This window comes from Melopsittacus undulatus, chromosome 2, assembly GCF_012275295.1.
Source record: "Melopsittacus undulatus isolate bMelUnd1 chromosome 2, bMelUnd1.mat.Z, whole genome shotgun sequence".
Classification (NCBI taxonomy): Eukaryota; Metazoa; Chordata; class Aves; order Psittaciformes; family Psittaculidae; genus Melopsittacus; species Melopsittacus undulatus.
In genome coordinates, this window is record NC_047528.1 from 110,835,279 (window position 1) to 110,855,899 (window position 20,621).

General features: G+C 48.1%; 1 protein-coding gene across 1 annotated transcript in view; it reads left to right on the forward strand.

Annotated features, from left to right (window-relative positions):
* GAP43 (growth associated protein 43) overlaps positions 1-10,001 on the forward strand; it is a 50,299-nt gene extending 40,298 nt beyond the window's left edge. The window contains exon 3 of the mRNA XM_034060046.1: positions 9,736-10,001. Within this exon, the coding sequence (XP_033915937.1) occupies positions 9,736-9,824 (89 nt within the window). The 3' untranslated portion in view covers positions 9,825-10,001. The remainder of the gene's footprint in view (positions 1-9,735) is intronic.
* The last annotated feature ends 10,620 nt before the right edge of the window (positions 10,002-20,621 follow it).

A 20,621-nucleotide genomic window follows, 5' to 3' on the forward strand; every position in this document is an offset into this window, starting at 1 on the left:
CAGGCACTTGATTTAGTTCAGTGTCCAATTTGCAGAGCCTCAGTGCATGATGATGGACAGAAACAAATGTTCTCTAAATGAGATTTCTCCTCCATTTAAGCACAAAACAGGAGGATGGAAAAGAGAAAGGAAAAGAGACATTTTATATCTCCTCCTTGATTGTAATTCCCTGCCTTCAGCTAGATCAATATCATTTCTGCTGGAGATGGAGGCTGCCCCTGGTTTCCATGGCAATCTGGTTGTTGGAGGCTTGCAGGCTCCATGAATCCCCAATTTATCAGCCTTCTAGGCTTTAATAATGGAGACCAGCAGTCAGGCAGCTTATGAATGGCACATGTCTTTTGGGCTGGGGGAAGGGAGGTGTGTAGTAAGGGCTGCAGCAATTTGTTTTCCTGCCACTGCCATCTGAAGGGGGAGGAGTACAAAAGGAGAAGCAGTGCATCAATCCTGGAGGCACTGATGGAATTCCTACACCTTTTTGCTGCAGTTATGGAATATTCCCTCCCATGGCCTCTTTTTCCTGGTCAACTTTGCCAGTGCAAAGAGCCTCGGAGCTGGTCCCGTGTGGTGAAGTGGGAGCTGTAGATGGAGAACCCAAAGGTTCTAGCACTCTGCGTGTTTCCTTCCTCTCCGTAACCCTCTGTGTTTCAGGATCAGCACTGCATAAATGCCAGCAGTCTTCCATGGCTTTGGGTTCATTTTTATCCCCCTACTGATCCTACCACGATTGCCAGGCTGGAAGATGGGCAGACCTCTGAGGATCTGATCTGACCTTCAGACTTCTGTGCATCTGCCAGGCCCCTCCAAACCCAAACCCCCATTCCCAAAGTGCTGTAAGCTTCATTCCCTGAATTAATTACTTTGCCAGAAATGTCCTGGCTGTACAGGAATCACTATCAGTCACTTCAATAAGGCTGCATTTTTCTCTCCTCAACAGGGTATTTCCATCTCTTCCTATCTTTCCTCTGTTTTCTCCCCACCCTTACAAGGCTAAAGAATAAATGGATGTGTCTTATAAAGACGTTGTTCTGCTGTACTCTCAAATGGTCTCTGTTTCTAAACCATCTTCCAGAACTTAACCCAGCAAAGATGGGAAAAGATAGGTGACATGAAAGAATGTTGTTGCATGAGATGGAGAATTCCTGTTTTCTAATGCATATGCCAAGAGCAGCTGCCAACCGCTACACTCCACAGCTGGAAGCAAGTAAAAACCTCTATATTCAAGCTGTTTGAATCACAAGGTATTTAAGGAATTAAGAGTACCCTTTCTGGTCTGCAGGACCTATGTGAAATCAACAGGGGCAGAGGAGAAGAGTAAAGAACAACTTGTGGGATATTTCTTCTTAGTTTTTCCTTGGGTGATGAAATGAATGGGTTTCTTCTACCTGTGATGGCTGGGGAGGAGGATGAGGTATTGAGGAGATTGCTGGATTCATGGAATTTCTGTGTGCAGAGTGGCTGGTTGAGATGCTGGAATGAAAAGCCAAGGGAACTCATCCTTCTGGGTACACCACAGGCTTTTGTGTGACCACAGCCCAGGTCTTTATACTTTGCTCAGTATGACACCTCATATGCAGATTAAAAGCTCTTGCTTTCTTCACTGGGATGTCACACGGATAAAATCCCTCCATGACTGTGAGTTAGGCCATTGTTGTGGTGACAAAGACCAGATAAATACGTTGCTGGCTGCCTGTAACAACTGTGGAAAGTCACAATGGAGACAGCTTTTGATGTTCACAAAGGGTTCATCATAAAGGTCTGGTCTGGATATTATATCCATGTTTTATCTTATATATCCAGTACAATCTGGATATTGTACCCAGAAAGACCAGTACACTGCCCTGCTGGAAATTCAAGCAGTGGACAATGAAGAACTGTGTGGTCTGAGTGTCTGCAGAGGCATCTTTGACTCTGGTTCACCCTCACTGGGGAGATGAAGAGGCCGGTGCTTGGAACCTCTCCCAAAGGGAGCTTTTCTGCTCCAGCAGGCAGTGAGCAACTGACTGTGAATCAGAGCATCTCTGACCCCAGCTCATAGCTGGGCAGACCCTGCACAAGTCACTTCCCATTTCTCCAAGCTTCCTGGCTATAAAGACCAGGGAGTCTGTCGAGGTCAACACCTTTGACATGGTTAGCAGGAGGCCACTCAATACCAGTGCGAAACATCTGCCTCCAAAGCATCCTCATCCCAAAGGGGCTCTTTCACATCCTGTTTGGCCACTGTACTACACAGCCCACCACTTTCTGGTGCAACAAATCATCCCCGTGGAAACACCATGACAGATGACGCTGCTGCCAGTTGAGAGCATCCTGTCGTCCCTGAGCTGCATTTGCATGTAGCAGTGATGGTGGCCAAGAGAGAGGCATTGTTAGAGATCTCACTGTCTGAAAACCTAACCACTCTAATCCATTTAGGCTTCTTCCAACCCTAAGTGGATTGCGCTTACCCAGTTATAGGTACTGTACACAGGAATTCTGGGCCAACAGTGGTGGTAATAGGCAGGAATAAATGACCAGCCAGCAGTTGGCATGCCATTTGTCTCAGCCTTCAGGGCTGGCTGCATCCATAGGTGTGGGAAGGAAACAGCAGTGGAAGAAAGATGGAGAGCAGCTTGTTTCCCATTCTGCAGGAAGGAAACCTCTTTGCAAATGCAGCTGTAACAGGGTTAACACCTCACCTTCACAAGAAACATCCTCATTCTTCTCTCTCCACCCTCTTCCTCCACCACTCCCATTTCTCTGGAGACCTCACTGCTCCCTCCCATCAGCCAAACTTGGGGAGTTTCCCTGGCAACCCAGCAGCTGGTGTCTAGACACCGTGAAAGATGCTTTGCAATGGAGCTACCAGCCTGTCTCCCCCCTCCCCACCGCCACACACCCTGAGCATCTCTCCCACCACTCCCTCCCTTTCCATCCGCTGCACATGCGGATGCCGATGCAGGATGCGGAGAGTTCTGTGGTGATGCTGGGGGAAGAAAGGCATGGGGCAGGAGGTGAGGGAGAGGAAATCCCTAAGCTGCTGGCTTTTCAGCTTGACAAAGCGCAAAGGTAGCTGGGGTGACAGAATTGGGGCTTGCTGTCCTCTGAGGGGTTAGCAGGATCAGTAAGAGAGACCACAGTCCAAGCTTGGACCAAAGGCACCAGCCATGGCATTGACAGAAGTTGCTTTTTTTCATCTCTGCTACAGCAGCTGAGGTTGGCACTGAAACAAAGATGAGGTAGTCAAGTAATAGGAGACTCAAACTACCATATATTGTGGCTGTACCCACCTTTTTATTGTCACCTTAACAGGCTTCGTTGCCTGCTTCTTTCCACTAGTTACCTGGCATCCTCCCTAGACCTCCTGCCTACCTCTTGCCATGGGGGCATCTCTCTGCGCCACCCTGTTGCAGGGTTTGCCAAGGGTATGCAGATTTGTAGTGACTGAGGGCTGATACAAGTGAGTCCCCTGGAGCAGACACAGCCCCTCACCTGAAATACCCAAATCCTTCATTTCTCAGTGCTTTGCTGGGCCAGCAGAAATCTGCTGGTTCTGAGAAGCAACGAGTGGGGAGGGCGTAGGATTTTAGCACTGCATATGATGCGTCATAGGGCAGACTGCAATGGGCTAACTTGGATCAGGAAGAGGACTGTGTAAGCAACAGCTCTGAACCTGAAGTGCATCTCATTTCAGCAGTCTCAGACCTACCATCGTCTGCTTGGAACTGACTTTTGGCTGCCTAGAAGGACAGATGGATTGGGACAGATGAATCAAGCTGTGAAGCCTGGATCCAAATCTGGATCCAAATGTCATTATAACTAGGAGAGTCTCAGGTCAGGGATTTTAAATGGGACCCTCCAGTGCTCCTTACGCTCCAAAAAATGTCTCTAAATGAAGTCATCTATGGGGCAGACGAGCTCTGCTTGTAACAGTGAAGGAAAACCTGTATTAATATTTGGGAACTAAGAGGAGACCCAGATGAGGCCCAAGTTTTCAGTTCCTTCTCTGACCAAGCTGTAGTTGGCAGAGGACAGAGGGAGAAAGCAGTGAGCACAATGAATGCTAAAGAAAAAGCAGCTTTATATGTAGGCAATACTTTAGCATGAAGGCATGGGAGAGCTGTAGCTGCACAAGCAATATTAGCAATAATTATGCAAACAGTGGGAAAGCAGCAAACACAAAATCCCTGCATCTGTAGCAGAGTCCCAGTGTTGTGCAATTTCTCTTCTCTTGGCATTGGCCGCGGTAATTTAAAGGTCTGCAGTGGAACAGAGACAAAAAGGAAAACAAAACCCAAGCCACCAGCCACAAAAGAAATGATCAGCAGAGAGGTTGCTGCTACTGCGGTCATAAGCTGATGTCTGCTCTGATTTAATTAATCTTGGCAAGTCAGACGGGAGCTGGGCAGGTCCCAAGAGGCAGTGTTTTACCCGGAAATCCACTCAACCTAATTTCACTAATGTAGGGCAGTGGAGAGCCTTGGAGATGAGCCTGCACGCTCAGCCATTAGAGCACAGCATAGGCAAAGGCAGCTGGAAGTACCACCATCCAGCAAGGCTGCTGCTTGCGTGTCTGCTTCAGCTTCACAACAACCAGAGCTGCGTATGGTCAAGGTGTTTGCTCCGCAGCAGGGTTCACAGACATGAGTCTCACCCTTTCCAGGATATAAATGGAGTGCTGAGGGGCAGGAGCTCTCTAAAGACCCTCTTTCAGCAGGGATCTATAGTTCACTTCCATATCGTTTCTCTTACATGGGCAAGGCAGTTCATTGCAAGTACCAGTTAGAGCTGCAGGTATAAAGCACGTCTCTGATTCTTCAGCTGGGAAGCAAACATCCTTCAACCTCTCCCACCACGCAGATGTATTGCTATAGCAATCCTGCAGCCACAGCTTAAGGTTTGTCTGGGGCTGCCCAGGTTTCTCAGCTTGGCTGCCCCATCCAGGGTGCTGGATTGAGGTGAGGTGGTGGCAGTTTGGCTCACAGATGCCTGTCTTCTAGGCAGAATTATCACATGCTATGGGATAATTTGGATTGCAGCAGGGATTTCAAAAGACTGGAACAAAAGGCAAAGCTGCAAAATGAACTAAAATCTCCAGGCTGTGTCTGAGGTGGGGACAACAGGGCTGGAATAACCAGGAATAGTGCAAGTGATAACTGATGTGCATTTAAACAACTGTGAGGATGATGACTGTAAGCACAAACTAGGTGGGTTTTCTTGTTGGTCATGTTTTGGGGGAGTTTGGAGGGGGTTTAGTTATTTGACCTTATCTTTCAAGACAGATTTCATTTTGGCCCCTCCTCAAACTTCTTCTGCTTCATGTTACAGCCCACTCTCCCCTCCTGTTCTGTTTCCTCCATGTATTCATAGGCTGTGTTCTCATTCTGGGAGTTCAGGCCCTTCCTTTTGCTCTGTGGCTGGAATGCTCCAGAACAAATGTGGATATCTCCACTTTGTCTTGCTAAAGATGTAGGTGTTCCCATGCTGCAACTCCTCGTGTCCTAAAGCAGGCATTTAAATAGGTCAGGTTAAGAGAATCCTAGAAATACCATGTTTATTCACCCTACTGAGAAGGGGAGCAGAGGGTGAGGGATCAGCTGGAGATACTTCTGCTTAGGTGAGATGTCCTTGCACTCCAGCTTTCCCTTTCTGTCATCTCTTCACATGCATTTCAGTGCTGCCCAAGTCCAGGTCCCTCTTAAGCAATAATTCACTTCCTCCTGCTTGTTCCATCCATTGCAAGTGCACACGGGGACTCTGATCTTGCAGGGGGACATTTCACTGTGCTGCCACATTCACAAGGGAGGCAGCTTTGGAGAAGTGGAAATTGGCCACCCAGGATGAGACACTCTTGTTCCTCAACCTTTTCACACCTATTCCAACAAAGTGCAAAGTGAATGTTAAATGCCAAAGCCTGTGTAGTCCTATCTGTGTAACTGTATCTGTCCACTACAAACCAATGGATGCAAGAGCCCAGAGTTCAAGGAAGGGGGAAATCAAGACTAGTGCTGGGTAAAAAGCAATGTCAGAAATATCCTGTCTGATGTATGGAATCCCCAGGATAGAGATCCACTCATCTCCCCAGGGATACATTGCCCTCCTTTGCTGAGACACTGAAAACTAGGCTGGAGAAAACCCCAGAGAACACGCTGCAGACATAGCCTGTATCAAACAAACTGGTGACGACTGAGTGTCACAGAAACTGTCTCACCTCTCCTCCTGCATCAGAACCTGGCCCTGATGTCAGTAGGGTTCAGCTGCATCGCTCCCATCACACAGAGAGAATCCCCTTTTCATTGCTGTGGTTTAGCAGTGCCACAGCTTGAACTTTATTTATTGTGTTGAATTTTTTATGCTTTGTGATATTACTTCTTGGTGAAGTTCATTACTGTACAATAACACCAGGCTGCTTTCTTTTCCCTCATCTCAAAGATCAATGAAATGTTGTTAAAGCTGCTAGGGAATATGACATAGCTTAGCAGGGTGTAGCAGTGCATGGAGTATTTCCTCTTACTGCTTCCACACCATGCAAAGAGTAAAGAAGGAGAGTGGCTGGCTGAATTTTCTATGATAATTCCTATTCAGAAAGGTTTGTATATATCTTCTTTATATCCAGGACATCCACAGCCATGAAATTTTGCTCTAGTTTGCCATGTATCCAGCATCTGGTTTGTATTCCTCTCTGTTGACTTGAATATGTAATGAAGTGACTTTAAAGCCTTCCTGCTGCTCCATGACCTCAGAGTCAGCCCAGGCTATTTCAGCCACGCCATGGCAGAAATCAGTGCAGTCCCTGGGCTGCTTCAAGCAGAATTGTCTGCCTCCCACTAACTGCAGGCAGTGAGGGTCCCTCTGCCAGCCAGGGATGTCTAGGCGCCACAGGCACCGACTGGAATTAGATTTGCCACTGTGGTCAGCCAACAAGGAACAGAACATGGCAGAAAATTGTGTTCCAGCCTGCCTGATTATCCTAAGAGCAGGAATGGCACGGGAAACATCAACAGCATGAACCCTATGTCACTGAGGTTGCCAGTCCCCCCACTTTGAGTGCAATCAGATTGCCTGCACATCTCACTATGGTAACTGTCAAGAGGCCACTGTAGGAGCCAGCCCCTGCTTTCAGGTAGTGATGGGACAGGGGGGCCATCTGTGTGACTTAGAGGTTTGTATGTGTTGGCCAAGGCACTCAGTATCACAGCAGGTATGCAGGACCTCCCTTTGTCTATCCCTGCATTACAGGCCCTTCTGTTGTGCTGTCCTGAGGAGGCTGTGGGACTGTGGGCTAAAATCCATGCATATTTTCAGGACGAAGACACCGAGTTTTAAACATAATTAAATATAATGTCAGGACTTGTGTTCCTGAAGTTCCTTTGTTGCTCTCTCATTCACCTTGCATTTGCTCTGCATTTATGTGCAGAAGAAGGCAGAAATTCTGCCCTGCTAGCAATATCAGAGCATTATAGAAAAGCCTGCTTTGCTGCTGGCTAACAGTAGTGTTTTGACTCAAATATATGGGTAAGATGGTCAGGATTCTACTGTCAGCTTCATAATTCATTGTGTCCCCTGCTATAAATGCATTGGAGAAGAGCAGGATTGAAAGGACTCCTTTCACAGTGGACTCTGATCAACTCATTGAGGAAAATAAAACTAGGCAAGTTTGCCTGCTTTTGCCTTGCAAGGATACTTGCATCCTATTGTAATCAGTAGTCTGTTTTGTCTGGTTCATGGTTGTAGCTGTACAGGAGTCCATTCATACATCCACACAGCCACAGGAAGAGCAGCATTCTGTTTAGGTATTCAGTGTCAAGGGAAAGAAAGTGTACAGATGTTTCTGCTGGCAGGGGGCTGCAGATGCAGGAGCACATGCCATTGGGATGTTCCCACAGACTTTTTCCTTTAGGAAAATCAACAGTCGGAGTTTACTAGGACAAGAAGTATTTGAAGGTCCAGAGGCAGAACCTTTAATGAAGATGATTCAGAGTAGGAAGTTACACACATCTTAAAGGTGATCCATATGGAAGTGGTGCCTGGGAGCATATTTAAAAGACAGGCTAAAGAGCTGAGGGGGAGAAGGAAGCAGGAATGCATCATCTACTGCCAATGTTGGAAGGAAATACAAGTCTGCCATCTGATGGCATCGAATGGACCAGGCCAAAACACACAAACGGTGTCAGGAAGGAAAGTTTCACATCCCAATTCGCATTCTCATGAACGCTAAACATGGGTGTGAGGATGCTAAAGCCTCACAAACTAAACATTGTCTTGTGAACATCCATATTGTTAAGCTGACAGCCTGGGCCATGGTGTGATTTTGAATACACCAACTAGCTTTGCCCCAGACACTGCCACCCTGTTCTGGAGAGTAAGAGGGTTTAGCCATATGGACATGAGCTGTGTGGTGCCAGCTGGCCTTGGGGCCAAGAGAGCAGTCCCTGGCCCATTTCATTTGCTGGTATAACATAATCTGATAGCTCATCAGAGACACCAGGAACGGTCCAGGGACCCACAGTCCTCTCTGGATGACCACTGGAGATACAGCGATGCTATGGAGGTATGGTGAATGCCAGCACTGAGGTATGTGGCATAGCAATCTTGTGGTCTGTTCCACATCACCCAGCCCTTCAGCACTTGTTTCTTTTCCCTCTTCTTTAGCCCAAGTCTGGAGTGATGCTGCTTGCTTGGCCTCTCCATAGTCAGTACCATTCCTACAGTGTGTGCAGAAGGGGGACATCAGTGAGAAACAGGGGGAGATGGCAATGGAGCAGACCAGCCACTACAGTGCACTAAGACCTTGTGCATTAATTGACTTAAAGCCCTGCAGCCCTGGGTGAACCACCACCTTCTGTAAAAAGCAATCCAGAGGATGCATAGACCAGTGTACCCTGATCTAAAGATGATGATTGCTGGTCAGCAGGAACTCAAACACAAATCCATCCTGCTGCAGTCCAGGGGACATGGTGTCTCAGGCTGGATAAACCCTACCTCTAGCATAAGGGCTGCTCCTTTCATGTGCCTTGGATTTGTCTTCCCTCCAGTTCTGATCCTCTGTCTGACTCATTGTTGTGGGATTGTTGCTAGCATTCATTTTAAATCCTCATGTGAACAGTGTGCCAGAACAAGGTGTCTGATCAACAGACCCAGACTCCAGTTATTACACTCATTACTTCCCCTGCTGCCTTAAGAAGGAGAGCCCGGAAAACCAGAGATGTGACAACCTCCCATATGAAGGTTCCCATTCTTGAAGGCTAGAGATATTTCTCTAGATGTCTGTTCAGTGTAAGAGAAGTCCAAGTTACAGGTTATAACATTTTCCCTTTGGGTCTTGAAAGCTTCACCTGTGTGTAGAGCTTTTAAGTCTTGGCTGGGAGCATCTGTAGTGGTAATTCAGGGCAACAATTCAACAGAGGCTGGCTCAGTCAGTGGGTGCAGTAACAAGGTGTATGATCTAGCTGGTTAGCCAAGAGCCTCATCAGTGCACCAGATGAAGTGAATGGTGGTTACTTGCGACAACAGCAGCGAGCTAGGCACATGCTTTCTGATGGGAATGGAGGGGTTTTGTGGGAGCCACACACTTGCCTGCTGGGTTGACCCCTGGTATGTTCCTTTGTTCATCAGGAATGGCAGGGACTTTGAGACACGGGTAACTGGGGAGAGGCAAGCCTGAAGCCATGCAGTCCATCATGCAACGGCTGTATGCGCATGCAGGATGCTCTAGATCGTGGCTGACTAACCCTGGACCATCTCTTTCCCCACTAGATGCTGTAGAAGAAACCAAACCTACTGAAAGTGCCCAGCAGGAAGAGGTGAAAGAAGAAGAGAGCAAGGCGGACCAAGAAAATGCCTGAACATTAAGAAATGACTCCCCATTGCCCCTCCCTCCCTCCCCCTATCCTCTATCCTTCCTTCCCACCCCAATCTCAATCTTCCCCCCTCCCGCTCACATCCGTGAGCCTGTCCATCCCTTTCCCATTCCCACTGAAAACCCTTTTTCTCTCTGTGTGGCAAACATTTAAAGAAAAAAAGAGAAAAAAGAAAAAAAAGAAAAAAAAATGAAAAGAAAAAAAAAAGGCAGGAAAAATCCCAGTCAAAACAGTGTGGCTTAAACATTTCTTTGTTCCTTGGTGTTGTTATGGCGAGTTTTTTGGTAATGATGATCCAATCATTTTGGGAAAATTCTTGCACTGTATCAGAGTTCCTTGACCTGGCGCGTGCGTGTGTCTGTCTGCCCACCGCGAGCGCTCCCTCTCTTTCTCTCTTTCCTCTCCTTCTCCCCCTCTTCTCCAAGTGTGTGTGCGTGTGCGTGCAATGTTCCGTTCATCCGAGGAGTCCAGACTTTACCGAGTGAGTTCAAACAAAAGAGGGGGGAAAAAAGAAAAACCAACAATAAAAAAAAATCCTTTTCTTCCTTTTTCAATGCGATGGAATGAACGAAAAAGACCAAATCCAACCAACCAAATCGTACTAAAACCCCAGTTTGTTTTCAGAACTAGAACAACAACAAAATAAGCAATGTGCCAACTAGCGTACTGCTTGGCTCCAGGCTCCTTTTTCAAGCTGAACAATAATGATAATAAATGAGAATAATGAGAATTAACACCACCGTGTCGCATTTCTATGCTGCCGTACGCCCTGCTGGCCTCTGCAGGCTTTGGTGGGCCACTTCTGCGTGGCCCCACTGTGCTCCTTGGCCACTGGTCAGGGACCAACCGCTCTCCCTTGGCACTACTGAAGGGAATTTTAAGGGAAGCGGGCTTGGATTTGGAGTGAGGCCTTAGCATCAACTGATATAATAATGAAAGTAGCAAAATCAGTTTTAGGAAGGAACTAAATAAGAAGCCTTCTAGGAGACCTCTAAGCCCTGATTTGGAGAACCATGGTGACCTTGGAGGATGAGCCAGCAGAGGGACCAGCTTTGGTCCATGCCGAAGGTCCAACCCCTGCCAAAAGGTGCACTAAGGGCCATGAGGGGATGGACCTGAAGCAGATAGGCTGATGCTCACCCCGTTGGGCTAAAGTTGAATAGCATAGCATGGCCCTCCAAAAGTGTTCTGTTTGGCATAATAAATTGGGCCAATGCATTGAATAAATAGCCAGTAGTGGGCAGGACAAGGTCTGGTAGTGTAAGACCCAGTCAATGGCACTTTGAGAAATACCTCATTCCTGCTCCCTGGAGAAAGCCGGGATGGTTCACCCAGAGGCCATGGCTCTTAGCTGTCATTCATGGCCTTCCTCTGTAGCTAAAGCTAAAAGCATGGTGCAGGCAGAGCACCACTATTGCTTTCCACGGGGTGCAGGATGTTCCCTGGTGCATGCCAAGTGGACACCCATTAACCCCAGCCTGTCCTGATGGAGGACTGACAGTCATTGGAGTCTGCTGCTCTGTTTATGAGCTGCCAGGGTGAACAGTTAAAATGTATTCAATAATAACTGGGCTTTTATGAAAGCTTTTTGCTCTTTCACTGCCCAGATTATTATCCTGTGCTTTCCCACCATGGTTTCCTGGCCGCACTGGCAAGGATTGCCATATGATGCTGCACGGCCACCACTAAATTGGCCTCACGGCAGTAACACCAAAAAGATGGGTCTGCTGACAGCCCCAACATCCCTTGGTGGCTGATGCTTGGAGTGGCAGCCCTGTGGCCTTCAGAGGACTGGTTGCCTTTCCCTGCACTACGTGTTTGTTCTCCTCCATCTCTTTGTTGGAAATAGGGAGAAAACGGTGTCTCCTCAGAGATGATCAGTTCGAACATAGACCGCTCACTGGAAGTGCTGTCAAAATGCATCAGGATTTGTTTCCGTGTGCTTCCTGGTGCTGTGTAGGAAGAAGAGAGAGGGAGAGAGGGAGGACTTTTAAAAAGAGGGGGAAAGAGAGAGTGGGAGAGAGATTGGACAGAGGTTTTTAAAAACAGGGATTACAGAGAGGAGGGGGGGAAGATTTTCGAGTGGATAGATGGATGATAGGGAGAGAGAGGGGAGTATAGCTAGAGTAAGAAAGAATAGAGTGAAAAAGATGAGAGAGAGACAGGAAGAAATTAGCTAATATGGAGCAATAGATGATTGATAGAGATAGTGAAACGTAGCTAGCTAAAGTAGATTAGACAGACTAAATAGGTAGAAAGATGGGCTGACTGACAGATAGGTATTGTGTCATACTTCATAAACAATATATATGCTAATATTCCCATGTCATGATGGGTGGTAAACCCTGAGACACCTTCCAGCCTGACCTCAATTCAGCAAATGTAGCGCGGACATCAGGCACTGCTTGGACCGTATGTCAGGTCTCACCCCCCTGCCTGCTTCTGTGCGGATGTGGCAGGGGGGTGGATGGTGTTTGGGGAGGGAGAGCGCTCTGATGGACACGGGGATGAGGTGTAGGTAGGAGAGGTGTAGAGTATGTTTGCTGTTCATAGCACACAAGGTGCCCAAGCCCAGCTCGGTCGCTGCAGACATCTTGTGTCTCTAGCACGGAGTGTAGAGAACTAGTTCAGTTCTCAGCATCCATGGGAGAGGTGTTTGGGAGGAGGCAGGAAGGAGGGAGCATGGTTTTTGTTTGGCCTCATCTCCTGTCATGACCATTCACAAGAGTTTTCTTATAAGGGCTGTCTCACCTGATCCTGCACAGATCGCGTGGTCTCCCTGCTCTTCTCACTTCAGACCCAGAGCTTCTCATCTTCCCTCCACTTTACTAGTTTTAGCTTTATAAGGAATACAAAACTGCCTCTCATGTCTCCTGGACATAGGCCTTCCTCCCTCCTCATAAACCAGAACCATTTGTCTCTCCTGGGGATGTTTTACCTTTGTGTTTCCCATGTTGCCTCCCCTTGGCTGATGGTTAGGGCATCACGCGTGTGTTTTGTCACCGTTCGTAACAACATACTCTGCCGTGTTGCTTAGAGAACAAAGGGTTGGGGTTTGTGTTTTGGTCTTTCCCCCCCCCCGAAGAGAACAGGGTATGTGGTTACCAGCTGCAAACCTAAGTAATCTAAATACTGATTCCTCTCCCTTGGTTCCAGTTTAAAATTACTAGCTGTAACCAGGCACTTCCCTATCTTTCTTATTGTGCCGTGTCCTGATCCAGCCAGAGTCAGGGCAAAGAGAGCGTGAGAGAGAGTAAATAGGCAAACCCTGCCTTGAGCAGGCACTGGTTTAATGTGTAATACACAAGATTTGTATAGGAAGCTGGGCTGTCTTCAGGGTACAGGAAGGGAGCAGAGAAAAGCGTTTGGATTTGCTTGTGTTGCCTCTTCAGCCAGGTTTGAAAGGCTAAAAGGATGTAGCATGGGACGGAAACTGGAAGGAGAACAGGGGTATTTGAGGAACGATTTTTCTAGCAGGATACCAAGTGAGCTGAGAGCAGCACAAGAGGCAGGAGGTCCCAGAAGTAAGGAGCGGAGCAAAGAGTATCCAGTAGGGTAGCTGGAGCTCCTGATGCAACAACCAACACCAATTCGCCAGGGAGTATAGATCTAATCCTCTCTCCCTGAAGGGGATAGCTTTGCTCTGTGGTTGTTAGTTTATATCTGGAGAGGGAAGGGCATGTCAGAATGACTCACGCTGGGAATATGGTGCCTGACCTCATGTACAGTGCTGTGGAAATTCAGAGTCCAAGGGGATTTGTTTTCCATGCCCCTGTACTAAGATACACTTGCGATCCACATCTATCCTGAATGCTCATACCAGCTGTAGGCCAGCTCTTGACGTTTCACCTCATCTAGACTAAGCCTTGGAAAAGTGCAAAAAACCCCAACCTAACAACACCCCCATCAATGCAGTAGATCGTTTGCATGGATCCAGTCTGCTTTGCAACTCTTGTGGCATCCCCAGACTCTGCATTGGTAGCAAACCCACAACCCTTGTGATAGTTGCGTCAGCCGGGATGCTCCACCGTGAGCCACATTCCAAAGGGAGGGGAAGGGCATCCTGCTGAGATCCCTTCAGACCCAATGTTTTCCAGCCCCAACCCCTAATGCAGCCCTGTGAGAAGCCTTAGCAAGAAGGAGCTCACCTGTAGTGACAAACGCTGTCACTTTGGGAACGTGTTAGTCTAAAGGAAATAAGTGGCCAGGACTGGAGAAGAAGGGTTTAGGAAGACAGGAAAGAAGATAAAATAGAAAGAGGGAGTTCATTCCAAGCTCCCCATGGGAGTGATTTCTGGCTTTTCCGAGGTCTCCGAATGGCAAAGTAGCACGTGAGGCTTTCTGTACTGAAGGTCTGGTGTTTGGCATAGGTGTCTTAGGAAGCAAACAGCGTGGCTGTGGTTTGCAGAGGTGGAGGGAAGGGTCTTGAATGAATGTTGTTGTGGCCCCTCTTGGCTCAGATGCCCTCTTGGTGGCCACGTGCAGCTCAGTGATGAGGGGGTTGGTGTGGTGGGTCCTCTTCCAGGCCTGTGCTCAGATTCCCTCTGTTCTGCATTGCCACATTAGCACTTTCACTGGATATTTAGAGCACCTCAGGACTGGTTCTCCTCTCGCTCACACCGGGGTAACTCAGGAGTCGCTCCACTGGAACCAGTGGTGTTAATCTGGTGTGAAACGAAGGCGAGAGGAGGATTCAACTCCTCGCGGGGGGGGATTTTCCAGGTCCCCGAGGGGGAAAGCAAAATCAATGGGAGTTACATGTCTAACTGCCACTTGTGCCTGTGAAAGTCTGCCCCTTATCTACCTATATGTATATAGGGTACAGTTTTCAGGATAACCTAAGTGACATGGGCACATGAGAGCACACACGGCTTTCAAAGAGACGTAAGCTCCTAAGGCCCAGATGCTGAAGGATGCTGAAGGATGCCCAGACTCCTCTCTGCAGCCAATCTGGGGTCTCAGGCCAAAATGGGACTGAAGACCATGTGTCATTTAGGTGGTCCTGAAAGCGCTACCCTCTATCCATTCTTCAGGGTGTTGATCTCAGGTCATGTGCGAGCCTGCATTCTTACCTACAATGCTTTATTACTACATTCCTCTGTTGAGCAATACTTGGAAGAAGAGGTGAAGGTCGAGATTTGCAGAACAGGCTATAGTGACCCCAGTGGCTCACATCTGGAGTGCCCAACTTGAGAGACACCTCGCTGGGGCCCAATCCATAGGTCCTCTCTATACTCTGACCATCCAGATTCATGTAATACACACCCAGAACCACTGGTCACTTCCAAAGTAAGATCCCAGCCTGAGACCTAGACTACTCTCACTAAAGAAAATCCTAGGTGAACCGTTCATCCAATAGCTTGTTTTTTCTGCTCATGCCTGTTCCCAATGAATGAAACGCATCCCTGTGCATCACCTAAGCCCTATTTTGAGGAGTTACACTGGCATACAGCTGAAGTAACACAGTAGTAAATTGGGGCCTGAAGAAGGTGGCTACAGCCTAGAGAGTATCAAGAACTGTGACGTGTCTGGAAGCTAAATGAGAGCAGAACTTGACGATTAGAGCGGCCCATTTCCGATGCTCTTGTGTGAGGATCTGGAAAGAGTCTCTCACTCATTGTACTTGTGCATTATGAATGTGTCCATCTGCAGAGATCTAATGTACACATATGTCCTGAATATTGTCCTAAGGTTGCAAGCTTCAAAAATGAGCAGAAAACATTCCCGAGAAGTGAGAATAATACAGATGTCTGTATCTGAAAAATTGGTTCAAATAAAGTCTCTCACTTATAGATACGTGTAGTTGTGTGCAGTTATTTGCTCCTGGAATGGAAGTCTATCCCTTGTACTGTATTTCAGTGCTTTTAGGAAATAACCTCATTCGCTTCTCCCTTGACCTTCTCATTCAAGTCCTATTACTGTGGGAAGAAACACTTTCCACTTATAAGTCCCATTACTGTAGAAAGAAATACTTGTTACCTCTTCTGTCTGGGTGAAAAGCTCTGTTAGAATGAAAAGGTGAAGTAAAACACCTCATATGCTTTTACTGTTGTTAAATACCCATTGAGGTGGAAGGCACAGGCCCGACGTGGTCGCTCCATGCAAAAGTGCTTGGCATTTATGCTATAAGTAACAGACTTAACATAACCACAGATGCTCTTGACCCAGGCAAGACTGAACAGTAGCTCACTGGGGCACTCCAGAAATATTTGAGATAGGAATATATATTTCAGCACCTAAGGAATCCCACCATTTGCCCTCAGTATCAACTTGGTGCCCACTGCAATGAAACACACAGCAGCACTTGCTGCCCAAGCTGTGCTAGGCTGCTGACTTAACGCTGTGCTGTATCTATGAGCAGCTCAAGAGCTGCTCTGAAATCAAGCCATTTTAGCACATCTATTCATCCCAGGAAGCTCTGCAACCACTATTTAGCAATCACTTGCCACTCATTGCTGAAATACAGCAGCTGGCTTAGCAAGGGCCCAGGAAAATTCCTGATGAGGCTCCAAGGAGCTGCTTGGGAAACAGAGCAGACCCCAGCACCTCGCATGGGCTGCGGACTAAGTGCCAATTTACAACTGAAAACGACACAATTAGATGGCTGTATCCTTGCCTGTAATCATCCCTTGCCCCGTGGCTCCTCCAGAAGAGGCGTGGGCTCCAGCTTGTGTGCAAACAAGTAGTTAGCATTCAAAAATCAAGTGGTTTCAATTAACCACGTTGTTAGATTGCAGGGCTGGAGCCCTGGCAGGCTGGATGCGCTTCAATGGGGCAGAGCACCTGTAAAGGGACCAGCCAGGGGCCTCCCTCCCAGGCTGTGTTGGGGTAGCAAGGCTGCCTTGCACTCTTATCCCCTATGGAGAAGAGAGGAGCCAGGAGGCTGAATGCTTGTCCCATGGCACGCTGAAACACCCAGCCCAATTTAATCTCTGCCAAGGCTTTCTTAGCAGGCACAAAACCAAGCTCCTGGTGGGTGATTTCCAGTGCCATGTTCTTGACACTGGGAATACACTCACACTGGGTGTCTGCCCCATCACTGCCTCTCTGCCCCCATGGACTCCCTTCACATTGCACTCATGGGATGCACTGACAGCCTTTCCCTAGTGAGTGATGTGCTTCTGATTCCTATGGTGGTCCATTGGCTTAGTGACACTGTGCTGGGGGAAAACACAGTGGGAATTCCAGGTTTTCCTGGTTTTTGACAGCAGATTTGCCACCTTCACTGCTCTGCTGGGTTGCTGGATAAAGACCGGTGCTTCTCATACCCTCACTCAACTTTCTAAGCCTGCTATCCTCTATCCAGCATGAAGTACCCTGTAATAGCCCCTGACAGTCTCCTAATCTCCTGCACTTTGCCCTGTTTTACTGTATGCAGTCTGATGGGCTGCTGCCCTCTGAAGATGAGCAGACAAAGGAAATGACACACTTCTGTCCCTAAGATACCTTCTGTTCATGAAAAATGAAATGATTTTTCTCCATTTAGGGCCTCTTTTGTTTATTAAAGAGAAAATAGATTTCATTTTGCTCATCACAGAATGGTGAACATGAGTAGTAATGGAGGCAAAGAAGTAAAAGCCCATTTCTCTCAGAGGAGCCCTGCTGGCTGTAGCTAAGAGGTAGTGGCTTGTACAAGACAATGCCATAGCTGCAGAAACAGCCTTGGGGTACTTCAGCCTCAGTAGATGAACCAACCTACAACCCAAACTATGAGCTGGGTACAGGTAGAAAGGTGCTGCTCTGTGCTTAGTTTAATTATGGCAGCTGATTAAGCACGTTATCACTAAATGTAATTAGCACTTTGGGAGCAGTGAGAGGATGCTGAGCCAAGATGATCTGTGGTGGGGGAGAGGAAGGGTGGTATAGGTCAATACTGGCTGGATAACAAGGATGGGTTAATTGGGGTGAACTGAACACTGATGGTGAGGTCTCTACTGAGCCCATGATTATCGGGTTTTCGTCTTGAGACAGTCATGTTCTGAAGGGTTTTGTGGTCATCCTCAGGACCCAGGGAGAGAAAACCAGTTTCTCTTATTAGAGAAAAGGTCTAATGGAGAAGATTCCATTTCCCCCTCTATTGGTGTTCCTATTCTTGGCCATATATCAACCCGCAGTCTGTGGTTTAAGTTTCAGTGAGTCCCATTCTACTCCTGCCTATGCAGTGGCTCCTGTTTAAGCTCAGGGATGAATTCAGTGCAGGTGCTGTGGGGCAGAGTCTTCTTCCTTGTGTTTGCCCAGGGTCTGAGGCTTTCCTTGTGGGGTCTTTCATTCTGAGACAGACCTGAGTGATTTAGGAACAACACAGCCAAAGCTATGAGACTGACAGATTTAATGATGGCCTAAGCGGGTGCTGGTGTCTCACAGGGGAGACTTTGATGACTTCGGATGTGGAAACACCAGCACCCAGTGAAAGGTTGAGCATCAGCACTTTGGCTTCCTGACCAAAAGAAAAGCAAAGAGATAAGAGATCTAAGGCATGGGTTGCACCCTCAGCATCCTCCCCATGCAGACAGTGCCAGACACCCCACAGGGCATGTTTTGAGGGTGAGGAAGGTGCCCAGCCTGTGGTGGGAGGATGCTGGGACAACTGTGCTGTGGGTGCTGCCTCCCAGCCCCTTGCTGGCAGAGAGCCCATTAATAAGGCTTTCCAGCCTGTCACTTCCACGCTGAATCCTTTGAAAGCCACGCTCCTCTGGGCCCATTAGAGGGAGGAACTGTCTCTGCTGAAACATATGGGGCTGTCAGGCTCTGTCTGGCTGTTGCTCTGAAAGCTGCTGCTGATGTAGCTGTTTGCTGACAGCAGGCTAAAAGCCGTCTTGAGGAGGCTGTGAAGTAGGATGGGGGCTTGGGAAGGGGCTGGGAGGACATGTCAGGTGAGCTGGGAGGGATGCTGGTCAACAGAGTGCTGGTATAGGATGGGCTGCAAGGGGTTAAAAGCCAGCCAAAGGGCTGCTGAGCTTAAAGATCCCTGTTCCCAGTGTGTGACAGTGGGAAGAGGTACCTCTGACGACAGCTGGAATAAGCTGAGTGGTGAATATTCCACAGCAGCAGAAGCCAGGGCTGACAGCAGAGTTGTTTGGGCTTGTCTGGGGAAGGGGGGGATGTCAGCAGTGCTGGGTAGCTCTATAGGGATGGTGCAAGAAGCAAAGCATCATGCGGTTGCACAGCACTGGAGTTTCTCATTAGCAACCCCCCCCCCCCCCCCCAGCTCCATTTGCAATGACTGAAGAGGATTTAATGGAGTCCCTTGACTTTTTCCTCTGAAATATTCATAGGTTTTAGCAGCCCATTTCATGCTCACCTCCTCCTCCATTAGAGAGCATCGAAGAGGGACTGGTGGGAAGTGCCCTGGTGCAACTGGGGAGGCAGATAAAGGGACCTGTGGCTCTGGGGAGTGACCCACTCCTGTGCTGCTCCCTGTCCCCCTTGCCAGCCCTGCAAACCTACTGGGCAGCATGCACAGGGGGTGATGAGCACAGTGGGAAAGAAGGGAAGCCAATTAATCAGAGAGCCCTATGTGGAGCTGCTGCTCCCACCCCTGTCACACACATCCACAGCACGTCTGCCTCCCTGCCCGTCTGCATCATCTGCAAGGGCAGGAGCTCTGTGTGAATCCCACAGGCTGATGAAAAATGCCTGGAGGCAATTGATTTCCTCCTTGCTTTAGCACTCATTCCCTGTGCTAGGATACAGGGACAGCCCAGAGCTTGAAAAGACTGTGTGGAAGCATGCTGGGTTTTGGATGCTCTGTCTGCAGGGCCTGACACAGCAAAGGGCCTGCTGGCAAGCGTGGGGGAAAGGTGTAATAAATAATGCCATTGCATTCTGCTGTATGGAATGTCCCTAAAGATCAGGTGGATGTCAGAGCATCATCTGCATAATCTCTGCTTTGCACAGAGTAAGAGCAATGCATCAGGGCAAGCCTCCCATGCTCGTGGCACATCCCACCACCTAAAATAGATGCTTCTCAGGTATATATATTTCTATTTCCTTGTTTTCTGTCTCTCCTGTTTGACACTTCCCAAACCTGTTAGGTACTAAACCAGGGCTCTATCAGTCTAAATAATGGACATGTCCTCACCAAAGCCCCAGAAACAAACAGCTCTGAGATTCCGGGTGTGGGCAGAGGTGCAACTCTCTGCTTCAGCTTCAAAACTCTTCTGCAGCAGCCACACTCCCTAAAGCTTGCAGCTTAAACTTGTATCAAGGACCCCATGGACTACAGTGGGATCTGGATAGTGCCCTAAGAAAACAAACTGTTCCTGTGGCAGTGCTATCACAGTAAGAAGGATAAGAGATGCTCAGCAAGGGGCTCCCAAGTCCACTTTGCTCCTGTCTGCATCAATAGAATGTTTTGGATGAACCAAAAGAGCAAAATCTTCATGCTAACAAGTTATTCACTCTGGCTGACAGAGACAGGAAGGGGGGTTATAAATGTACAGACTCCTCTGGTTTGCCCTGCTGGGTTAAAAACCAGAGCAAAGTCACAGATGCAACAGCACCTATTTGTTCTTACTCTCGAAGCACTTGTCAGGCTGCTTCCCCTTCCTCCCCATCCACACACACACACATGCCCCAGGAATCAGATGTTCATGTAAGTGATTGAAGGATGCTCCATGCCTCTCTGAAGTGATAATCAACATGCCCAGAATCAGCTTAATTACTGAGCATTCATCACACGCCCACAGGCAGCTCCATGCAGCATCTCTATGAATGAGTCTGCTGGTTCTGCCTCTGCTGCCAGCCCCTGCTCATGATCAAGAACTTGGGTCTTTACATCTG